Here is a 24,588-nt window from a genome sequence, read left to right as displayed (position 1 = left end):
TGCAAAGTAGTGGCACCACGGGCTGGGATAGGACCAGATTCTGAAACTCAGGAATGCACTGTGCTGAGAGGACCACTGGACATGCACACAGAAATGTCACTGCATCCTTTGGTACTTTTTAAAAATTTTGCATCATGCACATGTTACCAAGAACACAGAGGGTAAAGGAAAAGGGTGGAGTCTGGCAAGAGATGGATGAATACAAGGAAAGTAAGCCCAGTCCATTTTGCAGGTTGGGCAGAAATGGCTTTGCCTTGCAAGGCTGTGCTGAGGCCACGGCTGATCAGGCTGACTGGTTTGCTAGGGCTTCCAGCCTGTCGTGCAGAGGAAGAGGGGAAGCAGTGCTCCAAGGCCAATGAATCTGCAAAGTGCCTGAGAGGAGACAGACTACAGGCAGGAAAGCCAAGTAGTCGACAAACAATAAGGCAATCACTTCAAGCACCAGGATCCAAATGGGTGCCAGTTCATGTCCTGGCAGTTCCACTTCCCATCCAGCTCTCTGCTTGTGGCCTGGGAAAGCAGAGAATGGCCCAAAGCCTTTGGACCCTGCACCCATGTGGGAGACCCCGAAAGAGGCTCCTGGCTTCGGACTGGTTGAGCTCTGGCCATTGTGGCCACATGAGTGAACCAGCAGATGGAAGATCTGTCTCTATTTCTCTGTAATCTGCCTTTCCAATAAAAATACTTCACCACACACATCTAGATACAACAGAAAAATACTGAAAGTTTTAAAAAGAAAGCAAAACAAAACTGTAGGCCTAAGGTTATCCTCATTAAAGCAACTGTTACCACATCACTTCAATCACTTCCTTTAATAAAGGACTTACCAGTATCACATATTTGATTTTTTTATTTCACAGCAAGGGTGGGAGCCTTCTTCCAGATAAATGGCATTTGCAGAGCTTAGCTGTTCTACTTCCAAAAAACAAATAACTTGCTAGAGCCATTGTGTTTTCTGGATGTATTTTCAGAGTTTTGCATAGTGTTCCTTTGGTTGATGAATGCAATGTGTATTTCACAACTTCCACTCAACTCAGAAAGTTGTGACTGAACAAAAAAGAGTAGAGTCCAGTTTGCATCAAAGTAACAGTTTGGAGGTAATCTCACTGCAGTAGTCCACTCCTACTCCTAACACCTGCCAGGGTCCTGCATCAAACTGCCCTGACATCTCAAGATGGCCACTACTCTACAGCAGATCTCTTTACAAATTCACACAGTGGTATTTCAAAATGCATCCTTGGAGTCTGTATTGTTGCACAGTGAGTAAAGCTGCTGCCTGCAATGCCACTGTCCTATATGCATGCTAGTTCAAGTCCCAGCTGCTCCACTTTCAATTAGGCATTTGCTAATACACCAGAGAAAGAAGCAGAGGTAGGCCAAGTGCTTGGATCCCTGCACCTACGTGGCAGACTAGATGAAGTTCCTGACTCCTGCCTTGGGCAACATGAGCAGTGAACCAGTGGACAGATCTCTGTTTCTCTCCCTTCTTCCCTAACTGCTTTCAAACAAAATAAATAAATAAATAAATAAAAAGTAAAAATGAATGATCATAGAACCCTAAATAAGCACCTTTATTGTATAGCCTATGTTTCTGATCTTGCCATCTAGTTTATTAATTTTCAAGCAGGAAATATCCAGCAGTATTTACTATGTAAACCTTCTGGGGAGCAGGCATTTAGCCTAGTGATCAAGACACCCATGTCACACACTGGAGTGCCTTGGTTGAGTTGCGGCTCCCGACTCCAGCTTCCAACCAATCAGATGCTGAAGGCAGCACTGTCCTCAAGTAACTGAGTTCCCATTACCCACCTGAGAGATGAGGCTTGCTTTTCTGGCTCTTGCTCCTCTTTTCATACCCAGCGCATTTGGGGAGTAAACTAGTACATGGCAGCTATTGATTTTCTCTTCAATACATTAAAAAAAAACCCAAAAACTTTTGTAACTATGGATGCAAAGTAGATGGACAGAGCAACCCACAGAGAAACAGTGATGATTAAAAACTATGAGAGAAAACAACGAGGTTTCACATTTGGGTCACTGGAAAAATGACATTGTTAGCAAAATGGAGAGGACTATGACATCAATTTATAGGACAAGATATAAACATGACTTTTGACATCAGAGGAAGACAGTCACTGAAAGAAGCTTCCCTATACTGATCATGGGCTAACCTCTGAAAGTAAAGAGAAAGTATTGCTTTATTCAGAGCTCCAATATTACCTCCTGAAACCTTCACATTTTCCGAAACCATATTTAAATACTGTATTATAAAAACCTATTATAATGAATAGAAGTTCAAGAGTTAGTTTAAAAATCATTTAATACACAAAGTGAAAAACTATAATATAAAAGCATTTCACATTAAAGAAAAAAACCCCAAATAATAGCTTCTAAAATTATTTAGCAGATAACAGAGACCCACAGTCGTTTATCTGTGGAGCCAGATACGTCACAAATATGAAATGTTCAGATTTGAGGAAGGTAACTCAGTGCACGTGCCGTTCTACAGGAGCCCTCCGCCGAGTCTGGCAGCACCCCTCTCACTCCCTGCAGTGATCAGGCATGTGACTATTTTTGCAGCAAAATAAACCGATATTCACACTAAATGGGATAAGTAGAATAAATGTCAGTCTAGATTATATTTGCAAGTGTTTTGTTACAGGTTTATGGGATAAAAACTTTGCTTTCATAGTTTTTTAGATTTTTGGGCTTGTAATTACAAAGGAGTGCAGACATATATACATATGTATATATAGATGTATAAACATATCACAAGACACAATATTGTTTAAACAAATGATCATTTTTACAAGTGAAAAAACTCATAACTATAACCTTTCAAATACATTATAAATTAACAGACATTTCTCTGATATTATTAAATGTACATCTTAAATACATATTAACAGAACACACACCATGATTAAGAGTCAACTGGTAGTAAAGGCAGAGATGCACAATCCCTTCTGTAAGATGAGAACTGTAAAAATTAAAAATTGAGAACACTCCTTATGATGCCACGAAGTGCATTTGTGAACAGTTTCTTCCACAGAACCACAGGTAGCCAAAACACTAAATGAGGTTTCCTCTAAGCTTGGCTTTAAGATCAAAAGTAAAAACTTTAAAAGGAACTTTCAGTCAGTTAAATAAATAATGTTTTCCAAAGTCTTAGAAAAATGGGTCATAATGATTATCACAAGTAGCTTAGATATTAAAACATATTTCATCAAGTCCAGTGACTTCTATATAAAATCCTATCTGTTTTAGACATTAAAAATATTCAAAATCAAAGCATTGTGCTTTTAAAATCAGGCGTAGTTTATGATCATTGCCATTTCTCCAGCTGACATATCTGAAGATGGGTGAGAAATTTCCAATGTGTGCAGCAACAACTTCCACAGGTTTGGGGTCAGTGAACAAGTGGCTTATTATCCTGCTAACCAACTCCAATCTAGACTCTAAAACAAGGCATGAGAAAATTACAATTAGATGTTGTAAACAGTAAGAATACGGGTTTAACTTTTGCAAGTTTTTTGTATATTATTATTAATGAAAGAGTAAATATGGAGTTGACATTTCAAGACTAAATGCAGTAAAAGTTAATTTAGTGAATACTTTATTGGAATTTCTACAAGTTTTAACAAATCAATAGTCGAAACAAACCTCAATATAAGCATTGTTATTAAATAGAACTATGTTAACATAATTCATTTTATACAGAGCAGATAATATATTGGAATTGCAGTATAAGTCCCATTTTATTGGAGAAAACTGATCACTAAAACAAAGGAGTATAAATCATTCCATATCAGTGGTCACATAATAAAACAATAGCTTACCATTTAACTCATCTTGACCCCAAATGACACAACAGTAATATATCCCTGAGTAACAACATCTGGGGATTTGAGTTTAAAGATATTCCTCAATGCTTTCATCTGAGTTCTATTCCCTACATATGATTCTTGAATGCCAGATAAAGACTAGCTTAGAAAGTTAAGCACTTTACACCCAACATATCTCAAGCACACATCCATGTCCATACAAAACTCACCATTACACTACTGCTCTGCTCCTCATTTGCTTCACGGATAATAGTGCTTAAGTGGCCAAGACAATTCAAATTGTCTTCTATCATTTGTGTGAAAGTCTCTCTGTGGGATAAAAGAACAAAACCTTTTGAAGTTCAATAAAGAAGCCTGTCAATTTCTGTTACTTTTTTATCTTCTAGGACAGAAGGATCCCTGCCCTTTTTGCAACCCAGCAACCCAATACAAGTGACTCCTGGTATCTTCAGTTTCCTGACCCGTCTCCTCCCAGGCAGTGTCTTGCATTACCCAAGCTACTGCCTCTGCCCAACTCTAATGGTAAGTCCAATATAATTATTTTTCTCTGAAATGAAAGTAACACTTATATAAAACATTTTTCCCACTGATGCAAATAAACAAACAAAAAAGAATCCTGGGCACAGACAGGAAAGGCCTTTGTTTCTGGAATATTTCCTTTTCTTGCAAGTGGTAAAAGCATCAACAAGCTTACTTCACAGACAAATGTAGGAAAAAAGCTACAAAAGTACTATCTGTGCCACAGAGATCAGAGAAGGTAAAAGATCTGGTTGGAAGCTACAGATAACAGCCATGCAAAGACAAACAAGCAGAATTCTCAGGACAGCCAAAGAAACAGTGTGATAGGCAAGCCCAGACAGAAAAGTTTCCCTGAAGTCTATATTTGAAGGAAATCTTGATTCTGGTTTCTATTTTCTATATAGCTTGTATCCTCACCCTCTGTTAACCACCAGTCCCCCTCTATTAGCCAGTTCTAGGCTATGAATAACAAGTACTATTAGCTTAGAAATAAATTCTGATTCAGTTCTTATTTAACAGAAAAATCAAGCCAATAATTCTTAACCCTGATAGTTAAGTATCAAAGGTACACTGTAATTAAAATCAGTTTTCTGTTACAATGTATTCTTTCTTGAAGACATATTTAAAATACTGTCAGATACACTTTTACAAAGAACCACAACCTTTAAGCTGAAATTATTTCTGTAGAGGTGACATTTTTATCTATTAACATCCTTTAATAAACCGAAATCCCTTTAACAAAAGCAAAAATGTTAAAAAATCATCTTAACTTTTACTTCCTATGACTGATTAACAGACTATTTCTTAAAGCCTATGTAGTAAATTATAGTTTGTGCTGTAGTGGTAAATGTAATTCATTTGGGCCAAATCTATAATGACCCCAAATTACCCTGGAATTTGCTTTCTTTAAAAAAGATCAAAATACCTGATATCAGCTTGCTTTCCTGCCATGTGCTTTCCTCTCATAAAAGCAGCACACAGAATGCAGCTGCATGGCCTCCTGAGCAGTGATGTAACATGGCTGCACTTCTGCAAAACTAATTATGGGCAGAGCTTCCAGAAAATGCTGGTGCCGTACAGGTCTCCATGAGTTGTGAGAAAAGCAACAATACACAAGCGAGCAAAGAGCCACAGGCCCTGCATACGGCATATCTTATGCTGAGAAAATAACAGAAATGGACAGTATTCATATTTTAGCAGAAGAGTAGGAATTAATAAAAGAAATGCAAAGATTCAAACTTGAGTTCTCAATTGCAAAATTAACTTCAGACCCTGAAAGAAGACTGATCTTTGCAATGCTAAGTTATGAAATAGAGTAGCTCTTAACAATTTGTTAGAAGGGTAATCAAGGACTCAAAATGATAAATGCAAAAAGCAGCATTCTTTCTTACACAGATAAATGACAAAGAAAGGAATAGGTTTTGATAAAATAGATTGATAAGCCAATAACAGAGAAAAAACTTAAAACTTGGACTGAGCTTAAAATAATTATCATTGGCTGACTATTTTCTTCCCATATACCTCAAATGAACTTTCAGAAGAGTACTTACAGACATTCTCATTTTATAGGTGAAGAATTTGAACATTTATGAAGTCAAATAAATTACCCAAGATCATTACAAGGGACATTCAACTCAGTCTGCAGGCACTGAGGACCACCCTGGCCACCACCCTTTACAGCTTTCTTCCACCACCATTCTGGGAATACAACTCTATTGTTACAAAGTGAACCCACCCATCCTGAGGAGTTACCACGCATGACAGAGGATGTTCACGTTGTACTGAAGTTGGGGGAAGCCAGGCTGATGCCTGAGGGGTTACTGTACCCTCTAAACTGGATCCTACAAGAGATCGAGCAGAACTCTGGGTCTGAACAGAGAAGAAAAACAAAACCAAAAGATTAGAAGCAAGCACTTCTATTGACTCACACAATTTCTTATACCATATTCCTCAGTCTTAAATTTATTTCCCCACTTTTATACACATGGAGTATTTATCAAACTACATCCAGTTAAAAAGATTCATTTATTAATTTGAAAGGTAGAATTACAGAGAAAAAGAAAGAGAGATGGAGAGAGATCTTCCATCTGCTGATTCATTCTCCAAATGGTGACAAGGGCTGCAGTTGGATGCTTTGAAGCCAGGAGCCAGGAACTTTGTCTGGGTCTCTGTTCTTTTTTTCTGAGGTGCATTAATAGGAAGAAGGATCGGAAGTGGAGCTTCAAATAGGTGCCATATTGGATGCTGGCAATGCAGGTGGTGGGTTTATCTGCACCACCACAATGCCGGCCCCATGGTGTCTTTCATTGACTGAAACAAAATGTATCTGTCCCTCTAATACCCAATGAAACAAAGGACAGGTTTCTTGAACTCAGTGGTCCTGAGCTAGAAAGAGCAGGAAGACAGGAGAATTGAGAAGGACAGTGGTAGTAGGATAACATCCTGCATCTCAACTACTAGGCAAGACACCAAGAAAGGAACGTGAAACTCAACCCACAACAAAATCTATCTTTAAGAGGCTCCAGCTCATGCGGACAAAAATCCCTTTTGCAGGGAACATCCACTCAACGTCACCTTAAATAACTCATTAAGCTACTTACACATGCAATTTTAAGGAGATGCCATATTTCTTTCTGCCTCTTTCCCTGCATAAACATGACAGTATTGTCAGCTTCTTTGATGTTGCTGAGGGCCACTTCCACTTTGGGGAGTAGATCAATAATCTTCTGCTTACAGCCCAACAACTTGCTAGAGAAATTAAATCAGTGTCAGATAACTTACACAAGCACAAAGACTATTATACTTCATATCATACTGCCAAACTCAGAACTAGGGAAATTAGCCATAATCAGCATGGGATTTGATGACTGATCCCCAAAGCAACGCATATAAACAAAACATTGAAAAACCTATGTACGCATCATTGGCTATGCTATCCAAAGTACTGCTAGAACTCAGGATTCCTGAGTCTAGTACATTTACCAATGAAGGTATTATGTTTTTAAAGGAATATGATAAAATATTCTAGCTTTATTGGTTTTACACTAGAAAATAAATGATTTTTCTACCTTAGGTGGCCAAATAGCTCCTTGAGAACTCGATCCTGACTTTGCACAGTATGCACAATTATCTTCACCATCTCTGTGCTGTCGCTGTAAGAGTGATCTATAAAACACTTTAGTCAGCATATGTAAATTTTCTTCTGCATTAAACATACTAGCCAACAAACAAAAAATTGCTGAAAACCTTAATAACTATCTTCATCTATATTAAGAACTAGGTCAAGACAGATTATTTTAAAATTATACAAAATTAATTCTAGCTATATATCAAAAAACAAAACTAGAGTCGGGCACTGTGGTGGAACAAGTTAAGCCTCCACCTGCAGCATCAGCTTGAGTCCTGGTGGCTTCACTTTGCATCCAGCCCCCTGCTAATGGCCTCGGACAGTGGCGGAAGACGACCCAAGTACTCAGGCCCTGCACCCATGCGGGAGACCTGGGAGAAGCTCCTGGTTCCTGGCTCTGGATTGGCCCAGCTTTGGCCACTGCTGTCATTTGGGCAGTGATTCAGTGAATCAGCAGATGGAAGATCTGCCTTTCTCTTTCTGCAACTCTGCCTTTCAAATAAAAATAAAATTTAAAAAGTAATTAAGCTATGATTGTGCATGTTTAAAGCACACACCTAAAAATCTATTCCTGGATCTTCCAAGACATTAGTGACCTGTGCTCGAGAACACGTTTGTCTATTTTTAACTCACCCTAATTCAAACTCCACATGCATATTCAGCCTCTGTCATAGACTAATTTTTCTTGGATGATTAACATCACTTATTTAGAAACACAGGACATTCATCCAATTTTAACGCCCCCAAACTATTGCTTAAAATTTTGTTTATTCATTTGCTCAAAGACCACAAAAAACCTCGACAAAAGCTGTCTTAAATTAAACCTGATGGCATAAATAAAGGGATCAGTAGAAACACTAAACATTCAGTCTGAGGTCTGAGGTCTGAGGTAGAACAACTTTTTTTTTTTTTAAGATTTATTTATTATTACTGGAAAGTCAGATATACAGAAAGGAGGAGAGACAGAGAAGAAGATCTTCCATCCACTGATTCACTCCCCAACGGCCACAGCGGCTGGAGCTGAGATGATCCGAAGTCAGGAGCCAGAAACTTCTTCCTGGTCTCCAACGCAGGTACAGGATCCCAAGACCTTGGGCTATTCTCAAACGCTTTCCCAGGCCACAAGCAGGGAGTTGGATGGGAAGATGGGAGCAGGGCTGCCAGGATATTAACTGATGCCCGTATAGGATTCCAGCATGTTCAAGATGAGGGCTTTAGCCACTAGGCTACCGCACCAGGCCCATAACGGTTTTCTTTTAAAAATAGGAGCTTCATTTGTGGGTCTTACAAAGTACAAGTACTTTGACCATCTTCCACTGCTTTTTTAGGCACACTAGATTGGAGCTGGATCCGAAGTGGAATAGCCAGGACTCCAACCAGCATCTTTGTGGGATGCTGGTGGTGTAGGTGGTAGCTTAACCTGCCATGCTCTAGTGCCAGCCCTGGCAGCATGACATCTTAAAGCCAGTGGTAGATAATAGATACCTTCAAATTGGATTGCTGTGAGCCACCAAAAGTTTTACAATTTTAGATGTTACTTCAGTTAAAAAATTACCATTAATCATTCACAAAATACTACCTAAGTTTAAAAGAGCTGAAAATTGCTCATGTGTATCATGCTAGTATTTTCTATGAACAATTACACCTGAATGCAAGAATACTATTATTATTAATACTTACTCATAATTTTTTCTTTTGATTCTCAAAGCAGTCCTATAATCAGGTTACTGTGGTAACCCCCATTTTACCAAAGCAAAAACTATGAAAGGAATATCAAAGGAAGTTAAGAAAGCTGTGACCTGGAGCTGGAATTAGGTTGTACTGAGTTAAGCTACCACCTACAACAGCAGGAGAGAATATTGTCTTGGCAGCTTCACTTCCAATCCAGCTCCCTACTAATGCATCTGGGAAGTCAGCAGGCGAAGGCTCCCGGCTTGGGCTCCTGAATCCACGTGAGAGACCTGGATGATGATCAAGGCTTCTGGCTTCAGCCTGGCCCACTGCAGCCACGAGGTGTGAACTAGCAGATGGAAAAGCTGGCGCTCCCCCCATTCCTCTCTCCTTTTCTCTCTGTAACTCTACCTTTCAAATAAATAAATCTTGGAGAGGGGGAAGCTGTCTTGTTTTAACTTCAAAGATTTTCTCCATAACTCAACTTTACTCCCCATACATCTCTCACTCTTCCACCACTACAAACCAGAGATGAGGCTCCCAAACTGCTCTTCTCCAAGCATTCCTTCCTATTTTCCACATACCAAGCCCCAAAGCTTTCTCATATAACTAGCTTTTTTAGACAAAGACCACAGAACTTCAGCCTTCTACATAGGAAAAATAAGGAAGTTGGTTTTCACTATTTTCTTTAAGATTTTTTTATTTTTATTGGAAAAGTAATTATACAGAGAGGAGGACAGAGAGGAAGACCTTCTGTCCATTGATTTACTCCTCAAGCGGCCACAGTGACCAGAACTGAGCCAATCCAAAGCCAGGAGCCTCCCCCGGTCCTCCACACAGGTGCCCAATCCCAAGGCCCTGTGCCATCCTCAATGGCTTTCCCAGGCCACAAGCAGGGAGCTGGATGGGAAGCAGGGTCACCAAGATTAGAACTGGCGCCCATATGGAATCCCAGCACGGGCAAGACAAGGACTTTAGCCACTAGGCTATTATGCCAAGCACACAATTTTCAATTAAGTAAAAGTTTCAACTCTAAGCTAGAAAATACACCAGAGACCATACACCAAATGAGATTATATAAACCTTAATGATAGACAAAAACTTGTCTTAACCAGTCAAGGCGACTGTCAGTTCAAAGAGACTATCTACATAGTAAATTCATTCTGCTGACATGCTGAGTGGGTTACTGCAAAGCTCCTGACTGGATCAGTACATTTTAATTTTGTACACCTTCACCTGCAAGATCTGACTCACTGAACAGAAGACATGAATAATGATTAAAGGGGAAAAGAAAGGAATTTGTTCACTCTATTGTTACAACAACTAACACGACTTCACTTCTACTCTAGATTCTTGATATATGTTCCTGATCAGCAACATCTTCCACTGCACACACTAGCTTTTGAATCTTTAGCACATTCCTCAAATCCACAATGGAGGTCATCACATCTTCCATTACACAATTAACCTCACTTCCTGCTTCCTGATAGCAGCCAAAGGCAGCAGAATCGTGACCTTGTAATCTCTTCTGCCACAAAATAATCTGTATCCACACCCATTTTCCTTACAATATCAAGGGCAGCAGGGCTAATCCCTCCTACTAATTTCTGGAGTCAACTTTCAGATTATTCAGAGACTATGGGTTTTTGGTCCCAAGCATGTAAAATACTCATGTGCCCCTTCTGAAAACTGACCCTTTGAGTCTATATTCTTTCATTTCTCTTCATTAACAGCCTAGCTGCTGCTGCTGCTTTTTTAAAAGATTTATTTATTTTTATTGCAAAATCAGATATACATACAGGAGGAGAGATAGAGAGGAAGATCTTCTATCTGATGGTTCACTCCCCAAGTGACCGAAACGGCCAGTGCTATGCCAATCCAAAACCGGGAGCCATGAGCTCTTTCGGGTCTCCCATGCGGGTGCAGGGTCCCAAGGCTTTGGGCCATCCTCCACTGCTTTCCAAGGCCACAACCAGGGAGCTGGATGGGAAGTGGGGCTGCTGGGATTAGAACCAGTGCCCATATGGGATCCTGGCACATGCAAGGTGAGGACTTTAACCACTATGCTATTGCGCAGGGCCCTAAACAGCCTAGCTTCTGAAAAGAACAACCTATTTTTTTTTTAATTTTTTAAAAAATATTTTTATTTTGAATTTTGAATTATGTGGTACATTTTTGTATAGGCTGGGATTACCTCCCAAACTCCCACCTAAAAGGACAATCTAAATAAGCAGTTCTCAAGTCTCAAAATGTCTTGAGCTCCCCATAGGGTTTTTCAGGAATTAACAAAAGTTTTAAGAGATATTTATGCAATAATTTAACTAACTATATTTCCCAAAGCAAAGGAAAAAAAAGTGAATAAACTGGAATTGTTTTATAGTTTTACAAATCTTCGATATTGTTACTGATCCCACAAAAAAGTCATTTTGGGAAAGCTCACAAATTCCAGTGGGGGGATGGATACACGTACTTTAAACTTAATGGATAATGTATAATGAGTATTAAAGACATATATTTTACTTTTATTCAATAAGCTTTTAAAACAAATTTTTAGTTAGGAATATCTTGCCACCTGGGGAGTACAGAGTAGACTGAAGATGTCTCTGTTTCTGTCTCTCTATTCTTTCATATAAATATATCTTTTAACTGATTTCTTGTTTCATTTGCAAAACAATTTCTGTTTTATATCTGCTAAATATGATCTACAAAGAGCACTGGATTGGGAAACAGAGAGATTGCAACAGACAGCATTAGCCTAGGCGAAAGCCAGGAGCCAGGAGCTTCATCAGTGTCTCTTCTGTTGTAGCAGGGCCTTGAACACTTGGGCTACTTTCTGTTGTGTTTCCCAGCCATTAGCAGGGAGCTGGACTGCAAATGGAGCAGCTTGGACTTGAACCAGTACCAATGAGATGACAGTGTGCCAGGTGGTGAACTCCACCTGCTATGTTACGCCACCAGCCCAGAACACATCCTTTTCAAAGTAAACTGCTTTGGCCTAAAACAAGGGCCTTCCCTCTAACTCTAACCAATACACAGCTCAATCTCATATATCAAATTCTTTTTAAACTTATTACTTCCCTTTCAAATCACTAAAATTCTCATACATTTAAAGCTGTGGCACATACCATAAATGTTCCAATGGCAATACCAAAACTGGGATTTACTCTAAAGGTTTTTAAAGATGTAAAATTTTAAAACTTGAAATATCACAAATTTATTCTTTGTTGAGTTTCCTAAAATATCTCAAAATATTAACAAATAAGTGTCTTACCTGCAGGTCTGTGCTTTAACTGCTTATATAAATCAATGGCACGCTGTTCTCTGCAAAAGAGAAAATATGCTTCCATTTGTGACAGTAACTTAATGACTCCAATAAGCCACAACTTGAACAATTTTGGTTTTTGTGTAATGATCCCATTTTAAAGTATATAATGCCAATGAATATTTTAGAATGCATTTTACTGAGTAATAAGCAAGAATTAGTCAAGTTCTTAAAATGCTAAATTTAGCATACTTCATTCCTGCTTTATTCTATCACTACAAATACATCTTTGTAGAGAAAATTATTAAAAGATTTTCTTATTGGAAAGGTAGTTACAGAAAGAGAAAAAAAGACACAAAGAGATTGCTCTTCAACTGGTCTAATTCCCAAATGGTCACAATAGGTAGGGGAGGGGCAAACCAAAACCAGAAGTCAGGAACTTCTTATAGTCTCCTACATGGTTCAGGGACCCACAGATTTGGTCACTCCCGTTGCCTTGCCAGGGGAATTAGCATGGAGCTGGATCAAAAGTGCAGTAGCCAAGACATGAATCAGAGCACATATGGGATGCCAGCCTCACAGGAGACACCTTAACTCACTATGCCACAATGCCAGCTCCAGCAACAGAAATATTTAAATAGACAAAAATGTTGGCTTGTGATTACAGAAATTCAGACATTTAGGAAGCAATATCTTGGACCAGAAATATAGTAAATATGAAAATAGTCTGTAACTTAGATGTGTTTTAATTCTCTTTTTTTCACTCACATGAAAAAGAAGCTTTGAAAACTAAAGGAACTGATTTTCTGGAGCAGTAAGTTAAGTTGTTACTTGCAACACTAAGATCCATATCAGAGTGCGGGTTAAGGTCCCAGCTGCTCTGCCTCTAACTTGGTTCCTCATATACCATATCAGAGAGGGGGATTTGAGTCCCAGCTTAGCTTAAGCTTCCAATCCAGCTTCCAGCACCCTGGAAAGGCACAAGTGATGATGGCTCAAGTAGTTGCATCCTTGCCATTCATTTAGGGGAGACTAAAATTTAGCTCCAGGTTCTTGACTCAGCCTGGCCTAGCCTCAGCTGTTTATGTACATTTGGGGAGGAAACTGGCAAAAGGAAGAATTGTCTCTTTTTGTCTCTCTGCATGTTAAATAAAATGTAAAAACATTACAGCTAACAAGACAAGCAACAAAGGCAATATTTACAGAGATTCCATCAAGTCTCCCTGACGTCTTCCATAGGGACTCTTCTGTAGCTCCATGATTTCAGTGTGCAGGGACATAATCTGATCCTCTAAGTATCCAATGACACCAACCTAAAATATGATGAAAATGTAGAAAGTGACAGACAAAACTCAGGCCTTAAGGATATAGAATGTGATCATTTACTACAAAACACAGATTGTGTTAGGTTTTTTTTTCCTTTTAATTCTTTGGATTGTGACATTTCATCTTTCACCTAATGACATTCTACATTTGATCTTAGCCAAAAGGCCGAGAAGTGATGGGGACATACTTATTCTATACTTCTTGCTTTCCTCTCCTAATAACAGCAAGCTACTAGCATTTACTTTTTCCTCTGGAGAAACACAAAAGAAATGTCTCTAACAAGATAGATAAAGCAGTCATGAAAATCATTGTTATTACTGATACAATTTTAAGACTGATATGAGTACTTCTGGTAAGTATGGGATATAAGGTATAAACTGGACTGTGTCAAGTAGACCAGAATGTGCAGCCATCCAAAACTAAATCAATGGCATTTAACTGACTCCACCTAATCTTCATACCCCTAATAGAGGACATTGAGAAGCTAAGGAATTTGCTCACAACCATTACTTTTATCCATTATGGTACCTATATCTAAAAACACAAATCATCTATTAGATATTGTCTAAAATTCAGGAATGACAAGAAAAATATTCTTTATATACTAAAATATTCTTTATATACTAAAAACAAAGATAATTTCCAAGGGAGACATCAAGCATTAATAAGCATACAGAATTAATTCAGTGATTTTTTTTTTACCTCAGCATAGTGGATAGCCTTTTCTTCCATTTCTTTCCATGCTTTTAGCATTTTTTCTGAAGCTTAAAATAAAAGTCTAAATTAGTTATTTCAGAAATAGTTACAACCTTAAATACTGGTCTACCTGTTTCCTTGCCATACCAACAAAGATGTGTTATGATTTGTTCCCCAAAAAGATAGTTAAAAAGTTAAGTTGAAGACTTAACTTCTAGTACTTCATATTGTGACCTTATTTGGAAACAGAGTTATTACAGGTATCAGCTGGCAACATTAACGCTGACATTAAAGTAGGGTAAACACTTAATTCACTTTGATTACATGTCCTTAAAAGAAGTTACACGGGAAAACAATCACATTCAGGTAGAATGCCATGTGACAAGGAAAGCAGTTGCAGCTACAAGCCAAGGAGAGCCAAGGACTGCTGGCAAACCCTAGGAGACTAGCAGATCACAAAGTAAGATTCTTTCCTATAAGTTTCACGGGGATAAAGGCCTCACTGGTACCTTGAATTGGACATTTAGCTTCCCAAATGTGAGACAAATTTGTTATTTTTTTAATTTTGATTTTTATGGTGCAATTTAGTGGAGACTGGGATTCCCCCCCCCATACTCCAACTCCCACCCTCCTGACAGATTTTGCCCATGTTGCTACAGTAGTACAGTCCTTTATAAGGAGTCATGCTTCCATCAGTCTGTTATTTAAGTGTGTCCCAATATTGTTAGTACAATGTTACAGTCCAGCTTCCCAAATTTCTGTTACTTTAATGTCTCCAGTTATAACAGTTTGTTGAGGAAGCACTGGGAAACCAATGCAGATGGTTTTCTCTCAAATTAATATATGAATATAATTTTTAAGTTAAATACTATAAAAAAATATAAAGAGAACAGACTCTTCTTCCCTTCTACTATCCATGCTAAGAGATCTTACTTACTATATGATCTTCACATAGACATATACCCTATTCCTTCACAAGCGAGACAATATTTATTCTTTACTATTTTCTACAACTTAAAAAAATCACATTTAAAGGCCCAAGTGATTTTTTTAAATATCAGCACATATATATCATCTCATATTTTTTAAGTTATAAAGTAACCTTGTGACAAGTCAAAGCTAGTTCAATAAAACATTTATGCTTTGTCATTCATCAGAATGGATATAATGAATAATCAGAAATAAAACATCAATTATAAAACCATCTCTGGAAAGTAATTTTTTTCACCACTGTAACTGGATACTGTTCATCCTTTATTCTGAGGTACCAATACCTTGCTAAGGACAAGTATAAATAGTATCTGTTTCCTAAAAAAAAAAAAGACTTATTTTATGAAAGGAAACAAGAATGCTGCTGATTATTTGATTTTTAACTCTTTTTTACTTTTCTTGTACACCTACAGGAGAAATGCCTGTAATCCAATAATGAGAACATACACTGTATTCAATAAAAAAAATGAAGGGGTCTATTGTAGGTGATTGGAAAAGAAAGCTAATCTTGGAATTATAAGATAGATACAAAACATAAATTTCCCTGGCTATATTGGACTAGTTGGGCTGTCATTAAAAAAAAAAAAAAAAAAAAAGGTGGGGGGAGGGGGCTTGATGCAGTGGCCTAGTGGTTAAAGTCCTCGCCTTGAACGTGCCAGGATCCCACATGGGCACTGGTTCTAATTCCGGCTGCTCTACTTCCCATCCAGCTCCCTGCTTGTGGCATGGGAAAGCAGTTGAGGATGGCCCAAAGCCTTGGGACACTGCACCCACGTGGGAGACCTAGAGGAAATTCCTGGCTCCTGGCTTCCAATCAGCACAGTACCAGCCATTGCAGTAACTTGGGGAATGAATCATGGGATGGAAGATCTTCGTCTCTGTCTCTCCTCCTCTCTATATATCTGACTTCCCCCTCCCAAAAAAATAAAACTTTAAAAAAAACACATAGTTCAGGAACCATAAACAATTTTTAATTTCTCACAGTTCTGGGGACTGGGAAATACAAGATCAAGATGCTGCAGCTTTGCTGTCTGCTAAGGGCCTGCTTTTCAGTCATAGGTGGCTATCTTCTCGCTATGTTCTCACATGACGGGAAACATAAAGGTCTCACTCAGATTTCTGTTGTAAGTGACTTAACTCACACAAGAGGGCTCTACACTGAGGACCCAATCACTTCTCAAAGGTCTCACTCTATAACACAATCACACTGCTGTGGGGTACGCGGGAGGGGCAGGATTTCGGCATTAGAATTTTGTAATTCGGAATTAGAATTCTGAAGCAACACAAATACTGCCTGAGAAATCATCCCAGGATAGATTTTGTATCAGTTAAAAAGTGAGAGTAGAAATTCAGACTCTTAAATTGTTTCTATATTATACAGCATTTCTGGAGCTAAGTAATTTCAGTTACTCAAAAAAAACTTTTTAAAAAGAGCTAACATTTAAAACAGACATGGTTTATGATGATCCTGGCTTCTGTTCTAATATACATGTAAACGAAACTGGCTTTGAGTCAGGAAGACAAAACAGCAGATGGCTTGAAGAGACTAGAGATTTCTTTCAAACACGTTACCCAACACTTACATATCCCGTATGTCATCTGCTCACTGTATCTCTCCAAGTCAAGCTGAATGCTTTTGTGAAAAAATTCCAATTTAGCTTTCAGTTGCTGTGACGCTGAGATTAAAGTGTTTTTCATTTTTGTCAAGTTAGCATTATATCTAAGAAGACTTAACCTAAACCATAGCAAAAGGAAAAAGTTTTATACTATATTAGCATTCATAAACAATAAACAATTTAAAAACATAAACTGCCAGAAGCCCAAAGCCCAAGTATCTATTATCAAGCTCTGAGAAACAGTTGGTCTCTTAAAACCTCCTGTCTGTGACAGTCTATAATAAACAATCTTACAATAGAACTGTTCAGGGCCCGGCAGCATGGCCTAGCGGCTAAAGTCCTCTCCTTGAACTCCCCGGGATCCCATATGGGCGCTGGTTCTAATCCCAGCAGCTCCACTTCCCATCCAGCTCCCTGCTTGTGGCCTGGGAAGGCAGTCGAGGACGGCCCAAAGCCTTGGGACCCTGCACCCAGGTAGGATACCCGGAAGAAGTTCCTGGATCCTGGCTCCGGATCGGCATAGCATTGGTCATTGCGCTCACTTGGGGAGTGAATCATTGAATGGAAGATCTTTCTCTCTGTCTCTCCTCCTCTCTGTATATCTGACTTTCCAATAAATCTTTAAAAAAAAAAACAATAGAACTGTTCAGAAACAACTATTCTCAAGCCATTACTACTGAATTATTCCAGTCTTTTAGAATTCTACAAATCTGATCTGAATGTTACATTTCAAATTGGCCCAATATGTTAATATTGCATGCAATACTGACTGGTGAAAACTGGCAAGACTAATTCCTGAGCACATAGTGAACATGATATTGTGCTTACAGACTACAGAATCTACTTACATTGCTGCTCTTTGACCTTGAAAAAGCCTGCTGTAATCCTCCTTCAGCCCAGACACATAGTGCACAGCTTCAGCCCATACTTTACGGAGCTGTATAATTGGAAGCTGTATCTTGCTGTCCTGTACTGTAGGCAAGAGAAGGTGAGATACTTCAGAAGATGTTTAGAGCACCTGTAACCCCCAATGATTTCTTATGAAAGACTGACAAACTGTTACAGCTCAGAGGGAACCTAAGGAGATAGGATGTCTAGAGAGTATTTTAAGATTAAAAAGGACATCAGATGAAGCTAAAAAAAAAAAAAATACAAAAAAAAAAAAGCATGGAGTACAGCTTACAATGACATTTTGGTTCAAATGTACCACACTAATGTATGATGTTAGTATTAGTGGAAACTATGTGTAAGGAAGGAATTAGATGAAAACTGCGGGGAGCTGTGGGTATTTGGTGCAGCTGATAAGGCCTAATGTGGAACACCTGCATCCCATATCGTTACGCCTGATTCAAGTATGTGCTACTTCACTTCTGATCTAAATGTTGCTACTCCCCATCCTGGGAGGTGGCAAACAATCATGTAAATACTTTGGGCTCCTGTCCCCCACATGGGAGACCTGCATGGAGTTTTGGGCTCCTGGCTTCAGCCTGGCCCTGACCTGGATAATGCAGGAATCTTGGGAGGAACCCAAGGGAGGAAGATCTCTTGCCATTTGTCTTTCCATCTCTCTTTCAAATAAAATTAAAACAAATACATAAAAACGTTAAATGTGCAGAACAAAAATAAATATGTAAATGTGGGAGAGGGACTACTGACTGCAAAGTGACATGAAGACACTTTCTGAGATATGAAAAGCAACACCTTGATTGTGAATTACACAGGAATATTCACAAAAAAATTACCAAATTACCCATCATGTGCATTTCATTTGCTAAGGACAAAAAGATGTGATAAGAGGAACAATGACACATTTTTAGTTCTCCATGTCCAAATTTGTTGTTCATTTTACTATTTTACTTGATTTTACTTTGTGTAGACATAAACTGATTAAACAATTTCTTCTAAAGAGTGCTTTCCACATGACAAATTAAAATATTTGAACATTAAGCAGTATTCACAGGATAGAGTAAAACAAATACTTGAACATGCTTAGAAAATGAAGGGACAATTTACAAGTAGGTTTTAGCTGGCAATAGAACTTCAATCTCCTGTCATCAGGAAATCAAGTCTTCTCCTAAGTAAGGAATCTGGTAGAGGTTTAAAAATCTACCATTTTGGGCCTGGTGGCGTGGCCTAGCAGCTAAAGTCCTCTCCTTGAACTCCCCGGGATCCCATATGGGCGCTGGTTCTAATCCCAGCAGCTCCACTTCCTATCCAGCTCCCTGCTTGTGGCCTGGGAAAGCAGTTGAGGATGGCCCAAAGCCTTTCTTGGGACCCTGCACCCGTGTGGAAGACCCGGAAGAAGTTCCTGGATCTTGGCTTCGGATCGGCATAGCATTGGCCATTGCGCTCACTTGGGGAGTGAATCATTGGATGGAAGATCTTCCTCTCTGTCTCTCCTCCTCTCTGTATATCTGACTTTCCAATAAATAAATCTTCAATAAAAAATCTACCATTTCACCTCCCATACTACGTAAGTCCACTTTTGCCACATATACAAACATCAAGTATGAGAGATGAGAAAAACAAACAAAACAAAAAACCAAAAGACCATTTCTGCCAATTATGTTAAAAGTAAAAATCATACTCATCCATATTAACACTCAGCTACTAAATAGAAAATATATACTTACCAATATAATTTACACAATCAGACAAACTTCTGGAAGCAAATGGCCCTTCATATACAGTCTTACTTTTATCAAACAAATAAACCATATAGCTATCACAGCCTCTCTGAAAGAGAAATAATTAAAACACAGTTTAGTTTCCTATAAATTTCAACTTCTCTAAATCCCTAAGTACCACATTTCCCATCATAAAACACAAATACACAGTCAATGTAGATTAGCACACATTTTAAAGAGAAGGGAAAGCAAAACTTTACTATGGGTTGAAGTGAAAAAGTTATTAGACACAAAAGCATAAATGCATAAATTCAATTTCAAAAAGGAATGAAAAATAGTGCTAAAGAAATGAGACACAGAGACTACGTATTATTACTATTCCATTTGTATGAAATGTTCAGAAAAGAGTTCGGACTAGAATTGTACTCTATTCATAAATGTGGATTTATGGTTTGGCTAATGTGGGCAAAAAGAAGATTAATAATTCATGGCCATGAAGGATCTTACTGAGATAGAAAGGTTTTAAAACAGATTTATGGTGATGGCTGCACAATTCAGTAAATTTAAAAAAATCACTGAGTTCCACACTTGAATTAAATGGTATGTAACACAGACCACCATACAGTCATAAAAAGATGAAAAAAAAAAGAAGAAAGTCATGACCACAATAATATTTTATCACCTCTCTATCTTCTGGTAAGATTTATGAGACTGCTAGTTTAATTTCAAGGTTCTCACTTTCAAATACAATAAGGAAACAAAGTGAGAAAACTGGCACCAAAGAAAATGTCTAATAAGGCTTAAAACAATAAACACTGCAGTTCTACATTGTTCACCTTGCAGAAACAACAAAAGTAGGATCAAAAGAAAAAATTGTTGTAAGACATGCTTCCCCAAGGGATTCCAAGGATACATAAAAAATTAAAGTCCATATAATCCCTCTATACAGATTTCTTATCAGAATCCATGTTATTAAAATTATCTTACAACTCCATCTAGAACACACTGAGATGCTGGTTTTCGAGGATCCAAAGAAATTCCTGTCTCTGAAAGCAGCTCTTGAGAACCGGTACTTATTCCAGTTTCACGCTCAATACGAGACTGTAGTGAATGAAGACTTTCATCAGGTGGTAACAGAAAAGAGATTATCTTTGCTGAAGTCATATTTAGGATGTGTACTATCTGTATAAACAGGAAAAAATATAAACATTGATCATTGTTTTGTAAAAAAATTCAGTTGGAAAATGCTAAAAGGGGAATAAAAGCAAAAGGAATTATTTCTGTGCTAAAGAATGTTCACTCATTCTTCAAAGTGAAATATTCTTCCATAATAATTAAAACAACATTCTGAAAATTGAAAAGTTGCTAATTTTTCTATAACAGACATTAGTTCCAACCAATAAAACTTCAAAGTACCAGGAAGGCACAAAGTCAATAAAGCCCCAATTTTAAAAATACTGATTTATTTTGAGAAACATTATCATAGACCTGGGAGAAATCATTCCCATCCAAGAAGTGCCAATCTGGTGCCAACCAGAACTAAGTGCTTTCACTGGCATCAGTGCTAGCCAGGACTCGCAGTCTCTACTTCAATAGAAGCAGAAACCAGAGCTCTAAGAAGTTAAATCTTTTAGATTAGGGATCACATGACCGACAAATCCTAGATTTGACTCCTATCTATCTTATACTGTTTCTAGAAATAATTATCTCATAGATGAGCCAAGATGTCCTAAAACTTTTAGAAGATGTTACCAAATCTCATAGCAGTGACCTAAGGGTCCAAAATTGGATAAAAAAACATCTTATTACCCTGACCTAAATAAAACTTTAGTAATAGTAGTCTGACACAGGTCAAATGCATTGGAGTGAATTAGGTGGGGCAATATCAAGATAATCAATGATAGTTACAGAACACAAGATTTTGAATTCTCTAACACCACAGCCCTTTGATAAGCCATACAAAGTTAAGACCTGCATGTCTCCAGCCTTGTACTGACTAGAATATATAAATGATTAAAATTCTCTTTGCTGGAGACCTTGACTACAAAAATAAAGCATTAATCCGAGGCTGCTACTTTTTTTAATCCCCTTAAAACACAATTTTAATCGATGTTTTCAAGCACATAACATTAAACATGACATCTTCCTAGCCCTCTTCCTAATCCTGTGAATGTTATATGGTTTGGACCATCATTTGCTTACAGCCAGTGTGGTTTTATCTATAACTTCTTCATAGCCTATTCTAAGGATTTTGGGGTTTTGTTTTTTTCTAGTATTTGGATCTCTTTATTGAGACACTTTAACTTTTTGACATATGACATGTAAATACTGTGCATATTTAAATTGTATATGTACACATTATTACACTTTTTTTTTTGAAAGGCAGAGAAACAGTGAGAGAGACAAAGTATTCCTATCTGCTATTTCACTCCCCAAATGCCCACAACAGGCTGAAGTTGGGAGCCACAAGTTCATTTCAATTCTCTCACATGTCTGACAGGGATCTAACTGTGCCTCCCCATGTGTAATTAGTAGGAAGCTGGAATTAGAAGAAGAGTTGGAACTTGAACCCAGGCACTTTGATATTCCAAGTGTGTGTCCCAACAACTGGCTTAACAACTAGGTCAAATGCTTATCTCATACTATCTTTTACCTGTCTTTTCATTCCATTTTCCAGAAATTTACTGAAGTATCCACATACAACTTGATGTTTTGTTATACACTGTGAAATTATGACTACATTTCAAGAATTAACAACTCATCACTTCTTCCGAGTTCATTTTTGTACTTTTTGAACAATATCATCATGTCCCCTCTCCAGGACTCCTGGAAGCCACCATTCTACACTGCTGCTAAAGTCTGACTATTCAGATTCTACATGTAAGTGAGATTATGTAGTATTTCTCTCAGTGAGTCTGTCTTATTTCATGTAGAATCATGTTCAAAAAAGTCATCTGAGGTCCCCAAGCGGCAGAATTCCCTTCTTTTTTTGCCCTTAAACAATTATTAATTTGAAAAGCAAAGCAATATATGTACACATTATTATGTTTGTTTTTATAAACATAAAGCAATAGAAAGGGATGAAGAGACAGAAAGCCAGAGAGACAGAAAAAAAGAGAAAATTTCTATCCATTGTTATACTCCCTAAGTAGTCCTAACAGCCAAGTATGGACCAGATTGGGACCAGGAATCTAAGACTCCATCCACCGTCTTCCACATGGGTGGAGGAGCCAGGCAATTCAGCCACCTTCAATTGCTTTCCCAAGCACATTAGTAAGGAGCTGGATCAGAAACACTGCAGCTGGGACTCAGGTATGGATTGGAGACCCTGTAAACATCAGTTTAACTTGTGCTACAACACCAGCCCCATCTTGTTTTTCAGATTGAATTGTGAATTATGTACATACCACATTTCTCTATCCATTCATTTGTTGAAGGTTGATGCTATTCCCACATACAGATAGATTATAGGGAAAATTACATAAAGAGATTGCGGAGGGCCCAACACGATAGCTCATTGGCTAAATCTCTCCTTGCAAGCAGCAGGATCCCATATGGGCACCAGTTTAAGCCCAGGTTGCTCCACTTCTTCTTCTTCTCTTTTTTTTTTTTTTTTTTTTGCTCTCTTAATTAAGATTTATTTATTTGTTGACTTCGCAACAAAAACATAAATAAATCTTTAAAAAATTTAAGATTTATTCATTTTCACTGGAAAGGCAGATATACAGAAAGAAGAGACAGAGACGAAGATCTTTTATCTGCTGATTAATTCCCCAAGTGGCCACAATGGCCAGGGCTGAGCCAATCCGGAGCCAGGTGCCAGGAACTTCTTCCGGGTCTCCCATGCGGGTGCAGGGTCCCAAAGCTTTGGGCCATCCTCAACTGCTTTCCCAGGCCACAAGCAAGGAGCTGGATGGGAAGTGGAGCTGCCGGGATTAGAAACGGAACCCATTTGGGATCCCAGCGTGTTCAAGGCAAGTACTTTAGCCAGTAGGCTACCATGCTGGGCCCAGGCTGCTCCATTTCCCATCCTACTCCCTGTAAAAGAATTACCTATACCTCTTATTCTTATCAGCAAATATTAACTGAGAAACTGAAAAAAGTCCTGCTTTACAGAATGCCAAGGAAGGGATTTAAATACTGCGAATAAAAGCAGCAAAATAATCTCAATATTGAAGAAGACAATCTATGTGGAGAGGCATAAGTAGAATGCAAAAAATAGAGAGATGGAATATGTGATTAAGCAACAAACTGCATAGGAGACACCATTAGAGAAAAGGGAAGTTAAGGCCAGTGGCTCATCAGGCCAGAAGCAGCTCCTGCCTCCTGGCTTCAAAGAAACTCAGTCCTGGCCACTGCAGCCACTTGGGGAGTAAACCAGCGGATGGAAGACCTTTCTGTCTCTCATCTCTGTAAATATGCCTTTTAAATAGAAAATAAATTTTTTTAAAAGGGCAAGTTGAAGATATGCCAGATATGGAGGTACATAGAGCAGGCGACCACACTGGAGAGCAAGTTGCCATCTGTCAGAGCACAAACATGGACATAGGGTTTCATACTATACAGAGAAGTGGCAAGCTCAAGCCAACTGAGGTGATGTCTAATTTAAAAGAAGCAGGAATGAGGCATACACTAGGCTACAGTGGATCTACAACAGGAAAGCCCCCTAAAAACCAAGCAGATCAGTTTATTTGTGACTCAACAGACAAAACAACACAAAACAAAAAGTGTATGTTAGCTTCTCAGAGAGAATAAAAGCATTTCAGAATATGAGAGGGAGAGTTTATGTTGCACAGACTATGAGATGGAGAGACAGTGGAAAGGCAGGAAAGCCAGACAGAAACTTTCGTTACTGAACCAAATCCTGCATGATCAGATCACAATGAGAATGGCACCTCATGGGAAGCAG

At 38.4% G+C, this 24,588-nt stretch overlaps 1 protein-coding gene across 2 annotated transcripts in view; it reads right to left on the bottom strand.

Annotated features, from left to right (window-relative positions):
• Positions 1-2,063: 2,063 nt before the first annotated feature.
• The window catches only part of CHUK (component of inhibitor of nuclear factor kappa B kinase complex), a 35,408-nt gene continuing 12,883 nt past the window's right edge, over positions 2,064-24,588 (bottom strand). The window contains exons 10-21 of one of the 2 annotated variants that reach the window (XM_040992306.1): positions 20,667-20,861; positions 19,686-19,788; positions 17,901-18,024; positions 17,020-17,171; positions 14,453-14,514; positions 13,628-13,737; positions 12,434-12,483; positions 7,433-7,529; positions 6,965-7,112; positions 6,100-6,233; positions 4,055-4,154; positions 2,064-3,458 (exon numbers count right to left, since the gene is read on the bottom strand). In XM_040992306.1, coding sequence (XP_040848240.1) covers positions 3,429-3,458; positions 4,055-4,154; positions 6,100-6,233; positions 6,965-7,112; positions 7,433-7,529; positions 12,434-12,483; positions 13,628-13,737; positions 14,453-14,514; positions 17,020-17,171; positions 17,901-18,024; positions 19,686-19,788; positions 20,667-20,861 — 1,305 coding nt within the window. In that variant the 3' untranslated portion in view covers positions 2,064-3,428. The remainder of the gene's footprint in view (positions 3,459-4,054; positions 4,155-6,099; positions 6,234-6,964; positions 7,113-7,432; positions 7,530-12,433; positions 12,484-13,627; positions 13,738-14,452; positions 14,515-17,019; positions 17,172-17,900; positions 18,025-19,685; positions 19,789-20,666; positions 20,862-24,588) is intronic. The other variant, XM_040992307.1, reaches the window with a different exon arrangement.

This window comes from Ochotona curzoniae, unplaced genomic scaffold (assembly GCF_017591425.1).
Source record: "Ochotona curzoniae isolate NIBS_2020 unplaced genomic scaffold, NIBS_Ocur_1.0 contig_66, whole genome shotgun sequence".
NCBI classification, from domain to species: Eukaryota; Metazoa; Chordata; class Mammalia; order Lagomorpha; family Ochotonidae; genus Ochotona; species Ochotona curzoniae.
The sequence above is the reverse complement of the archived record's forward strand: the minus strand, read 5'-3'. Positions and strand labels throughout refer to the sequence as shown.